General features: G+C 60.0%; 1 protein-coding gene across 5 annotated transcripts in view; it reads left to right on the top strand.

The window, feature by feature from the left end:
* Positions 1–20339, top strand: part of TLN1 (talin 1) — a 37116-nt gene that overhangs the window by 9813 nt on the left and 6964 nt on the right. For 3 of the 5 annotated variants that reach the window (XR_014491076.1, XM_083351518.1, XM_083351519.1), the window contains exons 2-40: positions 416–579; positions 812–909; positions 1572–1701; positions 1898–2050; positions 2141–2283; positions 2449–2576; positions 2722–2782; positions 3030–3134; positions 3320–3475; positions 3910–4011; positions 4236–4312; positions 4403–4583; positions 4818–4931; positions 5027–5344; positions 6340–6438; positions 7237–7287; positions 7928–8095; positions 8332–8626; positions 8773–8939; positions 9228–9356; positions 9459–9572; positions 10103–10216; positions 10322–10456; positions 10702–10830; positions 10934–11036; positions 11356–11564; positions 11675–11794; positions 12365–12562; positions 13415–13554; positions 13758–13851; positions 13952–14041; positions 14411–14533; positions 14673–14816; positions 15192–15353; positions 15825–15965; positions 16606–16787; positions 18607–18739; positions 19024–19125; positions 20067–20237. Coding sequence is in view for 4 of the 5 variants with exons in the window: in XM_083351518.1 (XP_083207644.1) it covers positions 450–579; positions 812–909; positions 1572–1701; positions 1898–2050; positions 2141–2283; positions 2449–2576; positions 2722–2782; positions 3030–3134; positions 3320–3475; positions 3910–4011; positions 4236–4312; positions 4403–4583; positions 4818–4931; positions 5027–5344; positions 6340–6438; positions 7237–7287; positions 7928–8095; positions 8332–8626; positions 8773–8939; positions 9228–9356; positions 9459–9572; positions 10103–10216; positions 10322–10456; positions 10702–10830; positions 10934–11036; positions 11356–11564; positions 11675–11794; positions 12365–12562; positions 13415–13554; positions 13758–13851; positions 13952–14041; positions 14411–14533; positions 14673–14816; positions 15192–15353; positions 15825–15965; positions 16606–16787; positions 18607–18739; positions 19024–19125; positions 20067–20237 (5409 nt within the window). In the remaining variant the exon portion in view is untranslated. Of the gene's footprint in view, positions 1–415; positions 580–811; positions 910–1571; positions 1702–1897; positions 2051–2140; positions 2284–2448; positions 2577–2721; positions 2783–3029; positions 3135–3319; positions 3476–3909; positions 4012–4235; positions 4313–4402; positions 4584–4817; positions 4932–5026; positions 5345–6339; positions 6439–7236; positions 7288–7927; positions 8096–8331; positions 8627–8772; positions 8940–9227; positions 9357–9458; positions 9573–10102; positions 10217–10321; positions 10457–10701; positions 10831–10933; positions 11037–11355; positions 11565–11674; positions 11795–12364; positions 12563–13414; positions 13555–13757; positions 13852–13951; positions 14042–14410; positions 14534–14672; positions 14817–15191; positions 15354–15824; positions 15966–16605; positions 16788–18606; positions 18740–19023; positions 19126–20066; positions 20238–20339 lie in introns of those variants that run through there. The other 2 variants (XM_083351520.1, XM_083351521.1) reach the window with 2 other exon arrangements.

Below are 20339 nucleotides of genomic sequence, written 5' to 3'. Positions count from 1 at the left end.
GGGAACTTCTGGTCATGGGGCAGCAGCCTCCTGTTCTCCTCTTGACCGCTACCCTCTCCAAGCAGCTGCGCCAGGGACCGAAGGGGGGAGTTGGCACAACACAGGGAATGCCGTCTTGGCTTTTCTTACTGTTTGAGAGGCTCCGGGTCTCTTCCGAAGGCAAAGGAGCCAACTTGTGGCATGTCACGTGGGGTTGGGCAAGAAATTGCAGCCTCCTCCTCCTCCCATCTGCCCTTCTCGAGGCTGCACCAGCGTCTCTCCCTGTGGGAAAGGAAGGACTCTGGGTTCCACCCGGAATTGCCGCCGGACGTTGAAGGCTGAGCTGCTCTGCGAATGGGGCGTCTTGGGTCACCCTTGGGGGCGCTTGCTTCTCTCCCCCTCGTGGCACCCTGCTCACTCTGCCCTTCTTCAACAGGTGAAGCAGGAGAGGGGACATCTCAGGCGCCAACATGGTGGCCTTATCGCTCAAGATAAGCATTGGCAATGTGGTGAAGACGATGCAGTTTGAGCCCTCCACCATGGTGTACGACGCCTGCCGCATCATCCGGGAACGGGTGCCGGAGGCACAGATGGGGCAGCGTAAGTGGCCAGGCTTTCATTGGAGAAGGATATGCAGAGGGAGAAGGGGGTGGGCTACCAACCAGGAACTGCAGTGGGCCAAGGAGGCTGGGCCGTTGGGGGAAACATGACAATCCCCGCTTGCACCTTGTCCTTTGCTTGTGCCCCTGTGGCTACGGGGCATCATTGGCTGACCTCAAGCCCTCCTCCACCCCACCTCAGTCCAACCTCCTTCCTGCTGTTCTTTCTTCAGCCCACGACTTTGGCCTTTTTCTGTCGGACGAAGACCCCAAAAAGGGGATATGGTTGGAGGCCGGGAAGGCTCTGGACTACTACATGCTCCGCAATGGGGTGAGTGCTTCCCTGCGGGTGGGCTTTCTGGTCAGCCAGGACAGCACAGAGTGAATTGGTAGAGGGTAAGGCTGAATGCCAGCGCTAGCCATAGCAGTTGGCTCGTAGCCTAGCGTAACTCCCCCCCCACTCTCCCCCCCCCCGGATAGGGGGCTCTTGACCAGAACATGCATGGCCCCAAGCAGAGCCACTTCTCCAGAAACGCCCACTAAAATTCCTCTGCAATGGCATTGCTCTGAGTCCAGAGCCAGGTCAGCCGCTCCCTTTGGCTGGGCCCAGTGTCAGCCTCCTTCCAAGCACCACACCTAAGAGAGGCAGAGAGGTGGGTACCTCCTGCATATGGAGGCTCCTCTTAATTCTTGCTGGTGGGGGAGAAGGCTGGATCTTGCAGCATCCCTCAGAGACGAGCCAAGGACCTGACCTCTCCACCACCACCACCCCGCCCCCAGAGCTGGCATCTCGAGGAGGAATAGAGCCTGTCCAGCACAGTCCCAACTGTGCCAGCTCAGGAGGAAGAGGAGGCCCTTGCTGATGGTCCAGCAGGTGGACCCCGAGAGGGACTGCCATCTTGGCTCCCTTTCCCAACCCCTTGGTTGTCCGTGCCCTTCCCCCCAATGGTGGCCCTTCTTGATTCGTCCTCCCCCCAAACTCTGACTTCCCAGGACACCATGGAGTACAAGAAGAAACAGCGGCCTCTGAAGATCCGCATGTTGGATGGGACGGTCAAGACGGTCATGGTGGATGACTCCAAGACAGTCACTGACATACTCATGACCATATGTGCCCGGATCGGTGAGCAGCCTGGAGGCAGTTGGGCTAGAGGAGGGGAGGGGGAAGAGTGAGGAGACCATCTCTGTTCTGTGGCTCCTTCCTTCCCCCCCCTCCCCTCCCAGGGCCAGGAGGGACAACTGGGTTAGCAAAGCTGAGGTGCCTGTGGCCCTGGGCAGGGCGACTTTTGTCCACCAGCAAGGCCGCTTTGTGCCCCCAGGCATCACCAATTATGATGAGTACTCTCTGGTGCGAGAGATCCTGGAGGAGAAGAAGGAGGAGCAGACAGGCACACTCCGAAAGGACAAGACCCTCCTGCGCGACGAGAAGAAGATGGAGAGGCTGAAGCAGAAGCTCCACACAGATGACGAGCGTACGTGAGCCGGGCTGGGCTGAGCGCTCGGGGGAGACGCGGGTGGAGGGGACCTCGGTGGCTCTCATCCTGCCCTGCCTCCTCGTGCAGTGAACTGGCTGGATCACGGACGGACTTTGCGCGAACAGGGCGTCGACAACAACGAGACGCTGCTCCTCCGGCGGAAGTTCTTCTACTCTGACCAGAACGTGGATTCCCGTGACCCGGTGCAGCTCAACCTCCTCTACGTCCAGGTGCCTCCTGGGGCATTTCCCCTCCACTTTCTGGGCTGGCGTGGGACGGTTTTGGCTCGTCTAGGTAGGAAGGAGGAGGCCGCTTAGGGAGGCCCGGCGTTTCCAGGGAAGAACAGCGAGGAGGCTCCCCGAGGGGCCCTGCTGATCTTGCTCATCTGTCTCCAGGCCCGAGACGACATCCTGAACGGCTCCCACCCCGTCTCCTTCGACAAGGCCTGCGAGTTTGCCGGGTATCAGTGTCAGATCCAGTTTGGTCCTCACAATGAGCAAAAGCACAAGGCTGGATTTCTGGAGTGAGTCTGCCTGCCTATACCTGGGGGCCAGGTCGCGGTGGGTTCTTTGACCCCGCAGTCCCCTCGGCTCGAGGGCTGCACAAATCGGGGAAGTCAGGCCTCCGAAGGCTCTTCTCTGAGGGAGACTCTCTTTCCCCTTGTGCAGCTTGAAGGATTTTCTGCCAAAGGAGTACATCAAGCAGAAGGGGGAGCGGAAGATTTTCCTGGTGAGGGGGAGGGGCTCTTGAAACCGGAGGTTGTGGGCCACTGCCCTTCTGCCGCGCACCCTCTACTTCCCAAGGGCCTTGGAGGTCTGGCGAGGCCTATGGGGAGGGGGTGCGTGTGTGAGGGAATCTGCAGAAAGATGATGGTGCCGAAGGGCTGGGGAAGCGACGGGGCAGGGAGGGGATGAGTGGGTCATTTTGGGAGCAAGGGGATGCAGCTCTTTATCCTCTCCCCCCCCCCTCCTCCCAGGCCCACAAGAACTGTGGCATCATGAGTGAGATCGAGGCCAAGGTGCGCTACGTGAAACTCGCCCGCTCGCTGAAGACGTACGGCGTCTCCTTCTTCTTGGTCAAAGTAAGCTGTGCTGCCTCGGGTCCCCTTTTGCCCCTGCCCGAGGGGGGCTCCTAGGAGAGCCTGCTCAGAGGCTCTGGGACGGGGTAGGGAGGTGTCTTGTCTCTGTGGAAGGGGCACTCCTGCTCCGAGCTGGAGGGTGTGTGTGTGTGTGTGTGCACCCTATGGCAAGGATCCCTGCCTTGCAGGAGAAGATGAAGGGGAAGAACAAGCTGGTCCCCCGTCTCCTGGGCATCACCAAGGAGTGCGTGATGCGTGTGGACGAGAAGACCAAGGAGGTCATCCAGGAGTGGAATCTGACCAACATCAAGCGCTGGGCAGCCTCTCCCAAGAGCTTCACCCTGGTAAGAGCTCCCCCTCCAGCCCCAAGGAAAAGGCCACAGAGATGAAAGGGCCCATTAAGGACTGACTGGGGTAGCAAAGCCCCTCCCTCCTGCCACCCCCCCTCCAAAGTCTGCAGGCAAAGGACAGAGGAGGGGCCACTGGGCGCCCCAGACGCTCCTGGGAGGCCCCTGCCTTCCTGGAGTGGGCAGAATCTCCCTGGGTCCCCAACCACTTGGGGCTGTGTAGGCTACTTCCCGGTGAAGTACCCTCCGAAACAGCTGTGCCCAGTGCAGCTGTGGCATTCTCTACAGGCTGCCGCCCTCGCCTGGCAGACGGGGAGAGCCGTTCTAGGACAAGCAAAACAAGCAGCCGCCACATCTTGGGGGGCGGGGGGGGGCGGGCAGACCACCCGGAAGCTCCCCCTTCAGTGACTGTCTGGGCTTTGGGGTTACAGGACTTCGGGGACTACCAGGACGGCTATTACTCTGTGCAGACCACTGAAGGGGAGCAGATTGCCCAGCTCATTGCTGGCTACATTGACATCATCTTGAAGAAGGTGGGTCTCGGATGGGTGCGGGGGGTGGGGGTGTCCGGGCAGGAGGGTGACCAGGCTGAAACAAGGGATGCCTTGAGCTATAGCCCCCCCCCCCCGTGTGTGTGTGTGTGTGTGTGTGTCCCCTGACTCGGCCTGTGTGCCTTCAGCCGCTGTTGAGGCGGGGGCCAGTTTTTCTGGGCCTGGCTCGGGACAACGGGGGATAACCACTGCTTCATCCCTTGTAGAAAAAGAGCAAAGACCACTTTGGCATGGAGGGAGACGAGGAATCCACCATGCTGGAGGACTCTGTGTCCCCTAAGAAGTAAGATCGGCTTTGCCAGAGTGGGGTTGGGAGTCCGTCGGGGAGGGGGCAATGGGGGGGGCCATGCCTCACCCCCTGCTCTCCTTGTAGGTCAACCCTTCTGCAGCAGCAGTTCAACCAGCTGAACAAAGCCGAGCACAGCTCCGTGGCCCTTCCGGTTATCATACGGCCGGGTGCCAGTGGGCCGGAGAACTTCCAGATGGGCACCATGCCCCAGGCCCAGCAGCAGGTCACCAGTGGCCAGATGCATCGGGGGCACATGCCCCCTCTGGTAAGGGTCCCGGGCTTTAGGGGACGCCACCCGCTGCCTCCCCCAGGTCTCCTGCTGCTCCAGCACAGGACTTGGGGCTTCCACTGCCCTTTGAGGCTTGGTGCCCCTTCCTGAAGTCACCTCTGATTCTTGGGAAAGAGGAAGGCAGCCCCACATTCTTCTCCCTTGGCCAGCCCTGCTGTTGCTGGGAGAGGCGCATTGGCTCACCTGTCTTTTTTCCACTCTGCCCTGCAGACGTCAGCTCAGCAGGCCCTGACGGGCACCCTCAACTCCAGCATGCAGGCTGTGAAAGCTGCCCAGTCCAGCCTGGACGACTTCGAGACCCTCCCGCCCCTGGGCCAAGATGCGGTGAGAGTACCAGGAAGGAGGGTGGCTGGGTGTCCCCCTGGAGAGGCCCCTCCTGGGCTGAACGCCTGGGATAACCCCTGCTTCTCTGTCCATAGGCCTCCAAGGCCTGGCGAAAGAACAAGATGGACGAGTCGAAGCACGAAATCCACTCCCAAGTCGATGCCATCACTGCGGGCACAGCCTCGGTGGTCAACTTGACTGCCGGTGACCCGGCAGAAACAGACTACACAGCCGTGGGCTGCGCCGTCACCACCATCTCCTCCAACCTGACCGAGATGTCCAAGGGAGTGAAGCTGCTGGCGGCACTAATGGAGGACGAGGGCGGCAACGGGCGGCAGCTCCTGCAGGCCGCTAAGAATCTGGCTGGGGCCGTCTCAGAACTGTTGAAGACAGCCCAGCCATCCAGCGCCGAGGTCAGTGGCGAAGGGAGTGAACTGGAAGATGCTGCAAAGGAGGGAGAGCTGGCTCGGGATGCTGGATTGAGGAAAGCCGTGGGGTTGGGGTGGGGGTAGAAACCGGAGGGGGGGGATGCAGGCTCCCATCTCCCTTGGCAGTGGAATCTATCTGGGGCTGTTTGGGTTGATCCCTCCTTTGCGCCCCAATCTATCTCACAGTGTTGTTCAGTAAACGGGGGATAGGGTGGGAACACTGTGTCCGCTGCTTTGAGCTCCTATGCCAGACATGTCAAACACAAGGCCCGGGGGCCGGATCCGGCCCGCGAAGTGGTTTCATGCGGCCCACGAAGCCACCCTGGAAACAGTGAGGGAACGGCCCCCACTGCCTTGGCCCTGGCCCAGAGACCCTCCTTCTGCCAGAGACCCTCAGATCTGTCCCACTCCTGCCCAGGCCCCCATAGGCACCCTTGATGCGAACGATGTAGAGCTGGCCATGCCCACCCAGTAGGCCATAGGCACTCTAGCCACGCCCACCCAGTAGGCCACGCCCACCCTGGCCATACCTACCTGGCCCCTTGAGGGCAACCGCAATGCTGATGCGGCCCTCAATGAAATTGAGTTTGACACCCCTGTCCTATGCAAAAGGAAATTGAGCAAAAAAAGAAGCAGGTGACCGTGGGCCCCTGCCTGACTCCAGCAGGTGCCACTGCACTCCTGGTCCTGCTGGGACGTGGGGTTGGGGGCATTGCACATCTTGAGATCCAGACTTAGCTTCCTGACAGCAGCGCTGGCCAAGGGCTCCTGGGCTGCTCTCGGAGGCTTTCATCTCACGGGGCCCTGACTCCTGTTGTAGCTGCTTTCCTAATCCTTCGGAATTGCTCTCGGGGGGGGGGGGAGAGGGTGACTCTTACCATCGAAGTCCGGAGGGCGCACAGTGGCAGACTGCCTTTCTTGGCGCATATGACCAGACCGAAGACCGGGAGCTGACGTCTGCCTCTCTTTCTCACTTCCAGCCACGGCAGAATCTGTTGCAGGCAGCTGGCGCGGTGGGACAGACCAGTGGGGAATTGCTGCAGGAGATTGGGGAGAGTGACACGGATCCCCATTTCCAGGTGAGGGATTTGCCAAGAGCCGACTGGTCCCATTCTGCTATCCCAAATAGATTGGTCCGGCTCAGGAGTGGCTGAGAGATGTCCAGGGGACTGAGGCGAAGTCTCTAGGAGGAGAGACTGGGAGAAAAGTCGGTGGGGCTGAGGGGCGACAGAGGGCCCTTCCGATCTCCGAAGGAGTGCCCGCAAAGAAGGCCAAGATTATTTTATTTTTTTTATTTTAATTTTAATTCCATTTATATCCCGCCCTTCTCCGAAGACTCAGGGCAGCTTACAAGCTTATCAGTAGCCTTCATTCTATGTATATGCCTGCTTATTAGGGCTTTCACACACACACCCCCCAAGCGGCATTATTACAAAGTCAGCTTAATTGCCCCCAACAATCTGGGTCCTCATTTTACCTACCTCGGAAGGATGGAAGGCTGAGTCAACCTCGAGCCTGGTGGGACGCGAACCTGCACTAATTGCAGGCAGCTGGTGTTACTTAAGGAGGCATTAGCCCACTGCTCCACCAAGGGTCCCAGGATGTGAGGCTAAGAGTTTGCTACGCGATTCCTTGTCCACCCCAGCAAGGACTCCTTAAGAGTCGGCAGTTCGCCGTGGGGAGCCAGAACGAGAGCCAGCTTGCCTTGCCGGGAGGACTCTGAGCACCTGCTGGGAGGGTCTGACACTGAAGTTCCTACCCGGAGGGGAGGGGGGGGTCCAGTGAGGCCTAATGGCCTGGAAGCCGACACTACAACGGGTAGCTGAGGTTTGTGGGCTTGGCCCATAATCTCTCACATTGTGGATGTTCACGTACAGATTGTGGAGAGCCGGCGCCTCCGGATCCTGTCTACCCCTGATGCCAAGATGGTAAAAGGGCCCGAGATGGTCCATGGCTGTGCTCCTTGCAGAGCCCCTGCCTTTGCCACCCTGTCCTCAATCGGTGTGCTTGCCCAAGGGGGTTCCTGCGTAGCTTTCTCTCGCCGGGTTCTTCAAAGCCGCTCTCGGGCTAGGCTCCGTCTGGTGCCAATCCCCACCGTATAATTTTAAAAGCCCCTTGGAAAGCGATCACAGGTCTGGGATCGGGTGATGCGGGTCCACCACTGCTTTCAGCACTGATCTAGCCTGCTTCCTCAGGGGTGACCTGGCAGGGATAGGATCCAGCCTCGATTAGGGGTGGGTGGGTTTCGGCTGGGCCAGAAAAGGAGAGGTGGGCGGGGGGGGGGGAATTTTACAACTGGCACAAGGGGGTGCTTGGCCCCGGCGGCACCTTCTGCTCTCCCAGCCCCCAAGCTGCGACTGCTTGGGCTTGGTGATGGGCTTGGTGTGCGGCACTCTGCGCCTGAGATTGAGTTGCTGGTGGTGAAGGCTGTTCCTGGTTGGGCGGGCTGGCAGGCGGCAACATGGCCACCTCCAGGCACGGGCCCCTGGGGGGAGGGGGCGGAGACCCTCTGCTGGATGGTGTTTTGCGCGCTTCCTGGCTGTGGCCTGATGGCCCTTCCTCCTCCAGGACGTGTTGATGCAGCTCGCCAAAGCAGTGGCCAGCGCGGCTGCCGCTTTGGTTCTGAAGGCCAAGAACGTGGCCCAGAAGACCGAGGACTCAGTGCTGCAGACCCAGGTGATCGCAGCTGCCACACAGTGTGCCCTCTCCACGTCCCAGCTGGTGGCCTGCACCAAGGTGGGTCCTTCTTGTCTGGGATTTGGGTGGTCAGCAGCGCAGCCTCTCTTGGGTCAGCTGCGGGGGGGGGGGCTCTCCCGTCTTGCCTGGGCCCGTAGACCCTCTTCCTTCTAAGGCAGGCTGGTCCAGTTGCTCCTGTGTGCAATTCAACTTGGGCGGGCCAGGTTTGCTTTCTCCGCTGGACGGTGGCCAGAGAGCCTGCTCCCGACCGGTGCGCCTTGCTTTTTCCTCGACAGGTGGTCGCTCCCACCATCAGCTCCCCCGTCTGCCAGGAGCAGCTGATCGAGGCTGGGAAATTGGTGGCCAAATCAGTGGAAGGCTGTGTGGACGCCTCCCAGGCTGCCACCTCTGACGAGCAGCTCCTGAAACAGGTGGGGGTGGCCGCCACCGCGGTGACCCAGGCGCTCAATGACCTGCTGGAGCACATCAAGCAGCACGCCACGGGTGGGCAACCAGTTGGGCGCTACGACCAGGCTACCGACACCATCCTCAACGTCACCGAGAATATCTTCAGCTCCATGGGCGATGCTGGTGAGAAGCGCCGCCTGGGAAGGCTGCCCCCGTCTGCAAAACCCCAGAATTGCAAGGCAATGTTAGCTGTCGGGTGCTGGACAACCAGGAGCATCGTGGCCCCCCCAGCCCCCTCATGGCCTCTCCGTGCTCTTTGACCCCCCCAGGTGAAATGGTTCGTCAGGCTCGCATCCTGGCTCAGGCTACCTCTGACCTGGTGAACGCCATCAAGGCTGATGCGGAGGGGGAGACCGACCTGGAAACCTCACGGAAATTGCTGAGTGCCGCTAAGATCCTGGCCGATGCTACAGCCAAGATGGTGGAAGCAGCAAAGGTCTGGCCCTTTGGTGGATGGAGCTGGGCATTGGGATGTTTAGGCTGGTGGTGCCCATTTGGCTCTAAGTGCGCAGCTGGACAAAGCAGAAAATGCCCCCCTCTCCTTGGCGAGCAGCACCGGGCAGAGGCGCCCTCTGCCCCCTTGCGGGCAGCTTGCAGCCCTGCGGGCAATGGGCCCTGCCAGAGCCCATCCTTGGGGGTGACTATTGGAGCCACCCCTTCCAAACGGAACAGAGGAATTTGGGGGTGAGCATCTTCCTGACAGGCCTCCCGTTTTTCCTGCCAGGGGGCTGCAGCCCATCCGGACAGTGAGGAGCAGCAGCAGCGGCTGCGGGAGGCAGCCGAGGGGCTCCGCATGGCTACCAATGCAGCAGCCCAAAATGCCATCAAGAAGAAGCTGGTGCATCGGTTGGAGGTCGGTTTCGGGAAGGGGCAAGACTCCCCCCCTCTTTTGCACTTTCTGGCCAGCCTGGTCTGACTTGGGAAATGAGGGCCTCACTCTGATCTTTCTGTCCAGCATGCAGCCAAACAAGCCGCTGCAGCTGCCACGCAGATGATTGCGGCTGCCCAGCACAGTGCTGGGGGGAGCAAGAACCCGTCCGCCCAGCAGCAGCTCGTGCAGAGCTGCAAGGTAAGCTGGAAGGGGGGGGGCAGGACCCTGACCTTGAAGCCCCCTCTGATTCCTTGGCCCCTACACGGGCGATATGGGGCTGTCTTCACCGTCCTCGCCTGGTAGGAAAGTGAAGGCTCAGCAGGCGGGTGGGAATTGAGCTCCAGCTTCCCTCTTGCTCTCCCGGACACAGCCAGAGTGACAGGGAAGCCCAGCTCTTCCAGAGGCAGATGACTTGGTGCACAGCAGCTTCTCAGTCTGGTTGGCAGAGTGGCATGGGCAGCAGGGACCTCTGAAGCTGCTGTTCAGCTGCTCAGCCTGTCCGCTGCCTTTTTGCCTGACCTGTCCGAGGAGGGAGAGCTCATCTAGCTGAGACATCCTGGCAGGGGCCGAGATGAAAGGAGGGCAGGGGAGGACTGAACCAAAAAGGGCCATCGGCCGCAGGAGCCCCGGGGCCCCCTATCCCTGAAGCAGGGGGGCAGGGAAAGGCTTCCCCTCCAGGGCTACCCCAGGGTAGACCTGCAGCCGAGTCCTTTCTTCATTCCTGGCAGGTGGTGGCCGATCAGATTCCGATGCTGGTGCAGGGAGTTCGTGGCAGCCAGTCCCAGCCGGACAGCCCCAGTGCCCAGCTGGGCCTCATTGCCGCCAGCCAGAACTTCCTGCAGGTGAGCAGAGACGCTCTGGCCTTGTCGGGTTTGGCAGAGGGTTTACGGCACACGCCAGGCGAGCACGGCCACTCCACGTGACACCTACCCATTTTTCCATTGTAGCCCGGTGGAAAGATGGTGGCTGCCGCCAAGGCTACGGTGCCCACCGTCTCGGACCAGGCCTGTGCCATGCAGCTCAGCCAATGCGCTAAAAATCTGGCAGCAGCCCTTGCCGAGCTCCGCACGGCAACACAGAAGGTCAGCAACTTTGCTTGCAGGGTTCTGGGTATCATCCCCACTGGGGGTGGTGGGTGGTGGGTGGGCAGGAGCACAGGAGAGACGCATCGCTCTGTCTGGGTGGCTCCTTGCACCAGGCCTGGCTGAGCCTGGCCTCTTTCCCAGGGTGGGAACTCCTGGCCTTGGCAGGAAGTCCCAAGGGTGTGTGTGTGTGTGTGTGTGTGTGTGTGTACTGGCGATCAAGACAGGTTCTCCCGTTCTCCCAGGCGCAGGAGGCCTGCGGGCCACTGGAGATCGACTCGGCCCTCAGTTTGGTGCAGAGCCTGGAGAGAGACTTGCAAGAGGCCAAGGCAGCTGCAAGGGACGGCAAGCTGAAGCCCCTTCCAGGGGAGACGGTGTGTGGGGGGAGAGGGAATTCAGTGGAGCTGTGGGAGCGGGGGCGGGAAGGTGGTGTCTGGGGGGTTCCGTGCCCTTCCTGACGGCCTGTCTGTGCTGCAGATGGAGAAGTGTGCTCAGGACCTGGGGAATAGCACCAAGGCGGTCAGCTCTGCCATTGCCCAACTGCTGGGGGAGGTTACCCAGGGCAACGAGAACTACACAGGTACCTGGTTCTGCAGGGTTTGTGGCACTTGCAGCTACAACTGTGGCTCTGCATGTTTGTGGGTGGCCTGTCCTCTCCTGTGACCAGGACGCTTTCCTCGCCCTGCCTTGCCTGAGAGGTCAGGGACTCATTTTGCCCTGCAACTCCCCCCACCTGCCCTTGCCCCCCCGCCCCAGCCCAGCCAAATTTGCCTTTCTTGGGATGGGGCCAGTCCCTTGTTCAAGGCTTTGGAGCCAGGAAGACAGCTGGATAAGGCAGGTACTCCTGGGCTCCCATCCGCGAGGAGTCCTTTGCCTCTCTCCCTCTCCTCTCCCCGCAGGAATTGCAGCCCGGGACGTGGCGCAGGCGCTGCGCTCACTCAGCCAGGCTGCGCGGGGCGTGGCCGCTGGCACAGAGGACCCTCAGGCCCAGGCGGCCATGCTGGACTGCGCAGGAGACGTCATGGATAAAGCCAGCAGCCTCATCCGGGAGGCCCGCAAGGCGGTGGCCAAACCAGGGGATGCTGAGAGCCAGCAGCGCCTGGCCCAGGTGAGCCCGGAAGCCTGGCTGGGCCCGGCCTTGCTAGGGGTAGCAGCTGCTTGGGGAGGAAGGCGGTTGCCTGGGAGGGCAGGTCCCAACTCTCCATATCCTCTCTGCAGGTGGCCAAGGCCGTGTCCCAAGCCCTTAACCGTTGTGTGAACTGCCTGCCTGGACAGCGGGACGTCGATGCCGCCATCCGCACCGTTGGCGAGGCTAGCAAGAGGCTGTTGGCCAATTCTGTGAGTGGGGAGGCTGCTTTTGGCCCGGAGGGTGGGTGGCCTTGGGTGGCAGTGGCAGAGCACAGGCCGGCCCCGTGTGGGCAGGCCAGCTCCATTTTGTATGCAGAGAGCCGCCCCCACTACCCTGCCGAAGCTGATCCCCGGTATGCCTTTGGCAGACCCACATTGAAAACGCCACCTCCACACGCGCACCCCACCCCCACAGTGCTCGGTCGTGACTCGGTCTTTGACATCACAGAGTGGCTGCTGGATGTTTGGAGTCAAAGGCCGTGGGGACTCTCACGGTGGGAGATTGGCAGAGACCCTCCTCTCAGACGTGGGGAGATTAACCACCAGCCCCCAGGCTGTAGTTTGGGGAGCTGGGCTTTGGGCTGCCCTGCTCTGGGCAGCGGAAGGGGCTGCCTTGCCAGTCCTCAGGCTTGGTGGCCAACAAAGGGATGGGCTGGAGGTGTCTGGGAGGAGGAGAACTGGATCTTGCCACCTAGTCCTTAAGCGGAAATCGCCTGGGCTGCGTCAGGAGGTCAGAAGGGTGCCTGGGACCCCCAGCCTGACCCCCGTTTCTGCTCCCAGTTTCCTCCCAGCACCAAGAACTTTCAGGAGGCCCAGAGCCAGCTGAACCAAGCTGCGGCTGGCTTGAACCAGTCGGCCAATGAGCTGGTGCAGTCGTCGCGCGGAACCCCCCAAGACCTGGCCAAGGCCTCTGGCAAGTTTGGCCAAGACTTCAATGAGTTCCTGCAGGCTGGGGTGGAGATGGCTGGACAGTCCCAGGTAAGAGCTACCTGGCTGGGCGGGGAAGGTCTCCAGTGCACATGCAGAAGGAGCGCCTCGTCCTAAGGCGTGTGGGCCTGTGTGCGCAGCCTCGTGTGTGGTGGGCGGCGCCAGCAGGACATTGGCAGGGCAGACAAGAAAGGATGAGCTCTTCCAGAGGCCGCTCTGGAGAGTGTCCAGGGCAGGTTCCCAGCTTGCTGCCAGGCAGGTGCCACAGTGCCAGTGACCAAGAGAGCTGGGTGTGCGGCATCAGAGCCTGTGACTGGCAGGCTGGGTGAGGCTTCGGGTGTTTCAGAGCAGAGAAAGCCAGGCTCTCCTGCAGGGCAGTTCCAATGCTGAGGGGGGAAATCCAAGACCCTCTCCCTGAGGTGAGGGGAGGCTGCTTGGGGGAGGTTGAAGGCCCAGTACAGCCCCAGGGGGGCTGAGCAGGCCAGGCCCGAAATTGATTGGCGGAGGGCCTGGGGTGGGATGCCACAGGGCCAGCCGGATCCTGGCATCCTGTGGAGGGACAGAGGCACTGCCGGAGGGGAGGCTGGGTCAAGGCACAGCTGCCCTTGAGGTCTGGGGACTAAGAGCTCAGGCTACCGAGAAACCTTGTGCTTGGCACAGTCATAATTCCAGAAGGGCTGTGAAGTCCCCAAGGGAAAAAGGGCAGGGGGGACCAGGTGGGTTTGGCTGCTTGGCCTGGGAGCTGCCCCCATTTGTAGCAAGCTGAGCAGGGGGAGAATTTAGGCAGGGCAGGGGGCCAGGCAGTGCCAGGGGGCTGCCCATCACGGAACGCCGATTGCAGCGAGGGGCTGGCCGGGTCTGGTTCGAGGGTCCGGTGACTCCCTCTGTCTCTCTCACCTGCAGTCCAAGGAGGCCCAGGGCCAACTGGTGTCCAACCTGAAGGGCATCTCCCTCTCCTCCAGCAAGTTGCTTCTGGCGGCCAAAGCACTCTCCGCAGACCCCACAGCACCCAATCTCAAGAATCAGCTGGCAGCTGCTGCCCGGTACGTAGCCCTCTTGCAGTGGTAGCAGGAAGTGGGGCCTTACACCCCCCCAAGTTCCCTGAGAACTGCTGGGTTGCCTGGAGAGGGTCACTTTTGGGCAAGGGGGGAAGGGTTAGGACAGCTGTGAGGCACCTGGATGTCCGGAGACGAGGGCAGGGCGGGCTTAATGGCAGCGTCTCTCTCCTCCCTCCCAACCCTGGCAGGGCTGTGACGGACAGCATCAACCAGCTGATCACCATGTGCACCCAGCAGGCACCAGGCCAGAAGGAGTGTGACAATGCTCTGCGGGAGCTGGAGGTGAGCCAGCCTCACCGGGAAGAGGGGCAGGTGCCATGGGGCTGGTTGAGGGGGCAGGCAGGGCGGCCTGCCTGAGCCTCAGCTGACTTCTCCTCTCCAGACGGTGCGAGAACTTCTGGAAAACCCCACCCAGGCTGTCAGTGACATGTCCTACTTCAACTGCCTGGACAGCGTCATGGAGAACTCCAAGGTGAGCGGGGGGGGGGGGGGGGAGAGGACAGGTTGAGCCAGGCGCTTAGGGTCTCTTGAGGTCTTCAAGTCCCACAAAGCTCAGGCTAGATGTCCAGGCAGAGGGAAGTCCAGCTTTTGCTCTAAGAGGGTTTGGTGCCAGGTGTGTGTGTGTGTGTGTGTGTGTGTGTGTGTGTTTCCATTTCCTTTCTGGGTTATCTTGCAAAGTTTTGCAGACCTCTCCCCTCTTTAAAACCTGCATTCTCTGAACGGCACTGGAAGCTGGGTTTTTTTTTGCTGTTCCAGTGCAAGAAGCCCTCAGGATCCATAGTTCTGTGCATGCACACATCTACACCCACGCACGTGCTTCCCTGCTTTCTGTCTCCTGCAGGTGCTGGGCGAGGCCATGGCTGGCATCTCGCAGAATGCCAAAAACAGCAAGCTGCCAGAGTTTGGCGAGTCCGTCAGAACAGCCTCCAAGGCCCTCTGTGGTTTCACGGAAGCGGCTGCCCAGGTGGGAGGCAGAGGACCCTCGTGAGGCTGCCCGGGGGGGGGGGGGGCGGCAACGCTCCTGACTGTGGAGCAGAGAGGTTGCAGGGGAGGGGGCTGTCTTCCCTGTTCTCAGGATTCCCCCCGTCCGTGCTCTGTTGCAGGCGGCCTACTTGGTCGGCGTTTCTGACCCCAACAGCCAGGCCGGTCAGCAAGGCCTGGTGGACCCCACCCAGTTTGCCAGAGCCAACCAAGCCATCCAGATGGCCTGCCAGAACCTGATCGACCCAGCCTGCACGCAATCCCAGGTAGCGGCCCCCTTTGGCTGGAAGGGAAGACGGGCATTTTTAAGGAGAAATATCCTGGCAGTAGAACAATCAGTGGGACAGAAGTTGGGTGCTCCAACACTGGAGGTTTTCAGGAAGAAATTGGGACAGCCAATTGTCCAGGATGGTATAGGGTCTCCTGCCTGACCAGGGGGTTGGACTAGAAGACCTCCAAGGTCCCTTCCAACTCTGTTATTCTGTTAACGTGTTGGAGGAGGGGGCTTGTGAATGGAGTCCCACAGCTAGTGGCACTCCTCACGCGGAGGCAGGGGGGTGGGCTTCATTACCTTCGGGGATGATTCCTTGAGCCTCCTTGTGGGTAGAGCTAAGGCGGAGGGGCCTCTTTGCCTTCCGCAGGTCTTGTCGGCCGCCACCATCGTGGCCAAGCACACCTCCGCCCTTTGCAATACCTGCCGACTGGCCTCCTCCCGCACCGCCAACCCGGTGGCCAAGCGCCAGTTTGTCCAGTCTGCCAAGGAGGTAGCCAACAGCACAGCCAACCTCGTCAAGACCATCAAGGTACCCTCCAGATTCCCAGCTGGGATGGGGATGTTCGGCGGAGACAAATGAGAATCCTGCGCTTGGAGGCCGTGGAACGCAAAGCCCACCCCCCACCCCCCCGGGGGGGAGGGAAATGGCTCAGGATCGGTGGGAGGCCCGGGACTGGCTGGGTCGCAAACTGAACAGCAATGTTGCAATGCTGAGCACATTCTCTGGGTCTGACGACAGAGACTGACCCAAAGAGCAGATTTCAGATACTTTGCGAAATCATCCTGCAAAGGATAGGGGAAAGTTTCTCCCCGGGGGAGGGTGGCTGTGAGGTTGTAGGCTACAGGCTGGCCCCTCCTCCAGTTTGACTGCGTGGCTGCCACTCGGCTTTCTGTGGGCCGGGAGTCTCTGTGGGAGCGAGACGTGGTTGGTCCTGGGCTCCGGGAGCTTTTCCATCACACCATGATGGAAGGTAAAGGCCCAACATGAGTCTCCCCACAGGCCTTGGATGGCGCTTTCACTCCAGACAACCGTGAGTGCTGCCGTGAAGCCACAGCCCCACTGATCGAAGCGGTGGAGAACCTGACCGCCTTCGCCTCTAATCCCGAGTTTGCCACCATCCCTGCCCAGATCAGCCCAGAGGTAGGCAGAGGTTGCCGGGGGCTGGGTCGGAGGAAGGGTCCTCTCTGGGCAGCCCTTGGTCTGTTGCCCTAGGGCAGGGGTAAGGAACCTTGGCTCTTTTATTTATTTTTTTATTTTATTTTATTTTATTTTATTTTAATTCCATTTATATCCTGCCCTTCTCCGAAGACTCAGGGCGGCTTACAAGCTTAGCAGTAGCCTTCATTCTATGTATATGCCTGCTTATTAGGGCTTTCACACACACCCCAAGCGGCATTATTACAAAGTCAGCTTATTGCTCCCAACAATCTGGCCAACATTGATTAACTCGTGGACTTCAACTCCCAGAATTCCTCAGCCAGCAGGGCTCAGCTTGGAAACCTCTCCCTTTCCCCTCAGCATGGCTGGCTCAGGAATTCTGGGAGTTGAAGTCCACGAGTCATAAAGCGGCCTAGGCCAAGGGTAGGCAACCTTGGCTCTTTTATGACTCGTGGACTTCAACTCCCAGAATTCCTCAGCCAGCATGGCTCAGCTTGGAAACCTCTCCCTTTCCCCTCAGCATGGCTGGCTCAGGAATTCTGGGAGTTGAAGTCCACGAGTCATAAAAGAGCCAAGGTTCCCTACTCCAGTCCTAGAGTGACCCTCTGCTGATTCCCTTTAGGGGCGCAGGGCCATGGAGCCCATCCTCTCCTCTGCCAAGACCATGTTGGAAAGCTCTGCTGGCCTCATCCAGACGGCTCGCTCGCTGGCTGTCAATCCCAAGGACCCTCCCAAGTGGTCTGTGCTGGCGGGCCATTCGCGCACTGTCTCTGATTCGATCAAGAAGCTTATCACCAACATGAGGTGGGTGCCCGCTGTTTGCCCTCCCCCTGCAGCCGGCTCCCCCCGGGGGACCTCAGTCTGAGGCAGGCACAGGAGGAGAAGGCATATAGTCCTCAGAGGCAGGGGGCAAGCAGATCTCCCTGGCGTAGGCAACTGCTGGCGATTCTGACCCAATCTGGCCAAGGTTCCAAATCCAGATGTGCGGCTGCATCGGCCCGAGTGGGTCTGAGAGTTGGGGGGGGTTCCTTCCTCAGTGTTCTCATTGGGACACTTCAAGAAGGCTAGTTCGGGTATTCCTTTTTAGCAATTGCCTCATTTAGTAACCATTCACGGCTGTGATGTGGCCAGTTCTTGCATTTGTGTCTTTTGCAGGTCTGTAAAACGAAATCTGAAATAAGGTGTCAAGCACAGTCACGGTTTTACTTATTTAGCCTGTTATGCTTCATGACCGAGTTGCCAGCCCCAATTATGGTCACTAAACAAAGATTATCTGCACAGGGCTGAAAAGGGGGCAACCATGACTAGACTACTGTAATGCGCTCTACATGAGGCTGTCCTTGAAGAGTGTTCGGAAGCTACAATTGGTCCAAAGTGCAGCAGGAAATTAGTTTGGGGGCTCCAAGAATGGGCCTTGTCGCCCCACTGCTCTGCGAACTGCGTTGGTTGCCAGTCTGCTTCTGGGTGCAATTCAAGGTGTTGGGAACCATTTTTAAAGCCCTTCATGGCTTGGGTCCAGATTACTTGAGGGGCCTCTTCACCCCACTGGGGTTGGCCCATCCCACCCATGCCGGCAGAGGAGGTACACTATGGGTCCCCTCTGCCCTATTAGTCTGGCTGGTTGGGGATCCAAGAAGAGAAGGGCCTTCTCTGCTGTGGCTCCTGCCCTCTGGAACATCTCCCCCTTCCCCTCGATGTGAGGTTGGCCCCAACCCTCCTATCTTTTCATAAGGGCCTAAAGACGTGATTGTGCCAGTCGACCTGGGGCCCCAGTGGGGGAACAGTTATGGAGTGGGTTGATGAAGTAATGACAGATCTCACCTCCTCCTCCTCCTCCCACTCCGCCCCTGTCCTCCCCGTGTGTCCTTAGGTTTGAGTGTCTGTTTTTCACTTTTTATGTTTTTAGCTTAGATATAACTGTAACCTGCCCAGAGTTACCCTAGGGCAGGGGTAGGCAACCTTGGCTCTTTTATGACTCGTGGACTTCATCTCCCAGAATTCCTGAGCCAGCATGGCTCAGCTGGGAAACCTCTCCCTTTCCCCTCAGCATGGCTGGCTCAGGAATTCTGGGAGTTGAAGTCCACCAGTCATAAAAGAGCCAAGGTTGCCTACCCCTGCCCTAGGGTAAGATGGGAGACCAATGAATTTTATAAATCAATAAAACCGAAAGCGAGGAAGGGGCTGGAGTAGTTCCTCAGCAAGAAATGGCTGCTTCTCCTGCGGTTTTCAGGCCCGGGGCAAAAGTGGGTCAGGAAAAACCATAAAATTATCATAGATCCTTCACAATACAAGAAATGGCGGCAGAGGTAAATTTCTGCCCCTTGCTGGCCACGAAGGGTCCCCTCCCCTTACTTAATCCTCACTTCGTCCTTGCTATTTTGGGCCCACTCACACAATTGAGGAGATTCCCTAAAGATTCAGGACTTGCCATCTTTCTTTAGTTTCTCACCAGATGTCTGGAAAACCGACTCCTTCTGTGTTCCGAATCGTTGGCAGCACGCTGGCATCTCTGTGGCTAGCAGAACCGGGAGGGACAAACAGATGAGGCAGCCATGGGGCGAGGGGGGAAAGGAAACTAGGGAGGTGTCCAGTGTGCACATCTGGTTGCCATTGCTGTCTGCAGGGACAAGGCTCCTGGCCAGCGGGAGTGCGACGAAGCCATCGAAGCGCTGAATAAATGCGTCCGAGAGGTGGACCAGGCCTCCTTGGCAGCCATCAGCCAGCAGTTGGCCCCTCGCGAAGGCATCTCCCAGGAGGTGGGGAGGTGTTTGGTTCAGCTCATGCTGGGGCAGCAGCCAGGCGGTGGGGGGCTAGGGAGAGGCTGACCGCTAGTCCTCCAGGTTGGAGGGCCTGTGGACAGCAGAAGGGCTGTCCCATCTCCAGCAGTGCAGAAAAGGAAGGAAGGAGGCCAGCTGGGTGGCCCTTTCTGACCAGCAGCGGGACAGAATTGGATCCTGCTTCAGCTTCTGGGGAACGGGGGGGGGGAGAAATGTCTTCCCCCTGCCCCAAATTGGTGCTCAGGCCTTGTCTCCTTCCCCAGGCCCTGCACAACCAGATGCTTACAGCTGTACAGGAGATCAACAACCTCATTGAACCCGTGGCGGGTGCCGCTCGTGCTGAGGCCTCCCAGCTGGGCCACAAGGTGAGGCAGCTGGTGGCTGCAGCAGCAGGAGAGCTCCACAGCCAGCGTCCGGCTGGAAGGCTGGCGAGACCACGCAGCCAACTGGGGCCTGATAAGAGCCAGTCGGGCCATCCTGTGGGTGGGGAGGGAGAAAACAGGGCTGAGAAGGCAGGCGTGGCTTCAGGCCTGCAACTGGCTTCCCTGGGCTCTCCGTGGCTTGGTGTCTTTCGGGCTGTGCCCAGGCACCACCACGATGCAGTGGGGGGGGGGTGTACGTGGTTTCAGTCGGTCTGCACCCTACCTCCCCCTGGTCCGCCTGCCTGCCTGATCTGTGGGGGCATGAGGTCCTTTCCTTGGCTCTGCCCTGGAAAAGGGAAGGGGAAGGGGCCTGGAGAAGATGGGGGAGACTCAGTGTGAGGTGGGCAGTGCTGGGCTCAAAGGACCCTTTGGCCCTCGTCCTCTGGACTGGCCCCTCATTTGGCTTGGAGAGCGGCGTCTCGATTGCCCAACCCCTTACACCAGGGGTGTCAAACTCAATTTCATTGAGGGCCGCATCAGCATTGCGGTTGCCCTCAAGGGGCCGGGGGGGGGGTATGGCCTGGGTGGGCATGGCCTACTGGGTGGGCGTGGCTAGAGTGCGTATGGCCTACTGGGTGGGCGTGGCCAGCTCTCCATCGTTCGCATCAAGGGTGCCTATGGAGGCCTGGGCAGGAGTGGGACAGATCTGGGGGTCTCTGGCAGAAGGAGGGTCTCTGGGCCAGGGCCAAGGCAGAGGGAGCCGTTCCCTCACTGTTTCCAGGATGGCTTCGCGGGCTGCATGAAACCACTTCGCGGGCCGGATCCAGCCCCCGGGCCTTGTGTTTGACATGTATGCCTTACACGACAACCCCGCCCCCCCGTGCAACCCCATCTCGAGGGAATGCTCCTTCCCACACCAGCCGACCCCATCTCTCCTCCTGCAGGTCTCCCAGCTGGCCCAGTATTTTGAGCCCCTGGTCATGGCTGCGGTGGGTGCAGCCTCCAAGATGCTGAATCACCAGCAGCAAATGAACCTTCTGGACCAGACCAAGACGCTGGCCGAGTCGGGCCTGCAGATGCTCTACACGGCCAAGGAGGCCGGGGGGAACCCCAAGGTACCCGTGGGGCTGGCACCAGATGGATGGATGGATGCATGGGTGGGGGTAGAAGCTGCCTGTGTGCCACCTGGGCTGCTGCCAGGGCCTGATGGGGGCCTC

The sequence above is a fragment of the Vipera ursinii genome (genome assembly GCF_947247035.1).
Source record: "Vipera ursinii genome assembly, chromosome: 2".
Classification (NCBI taxonomy): domain Eukaryota; kingdom Metazoa; phylum Chordata; class Lepidosauria; order Squamata; family Viperidae; genus Vipera; species Vipera ursinii.
The sequence above is the reverse complement of the archived record's forward strand: the minus strand, read 5'-3'. Positions and strand labels throughout refer to the sequence as shown.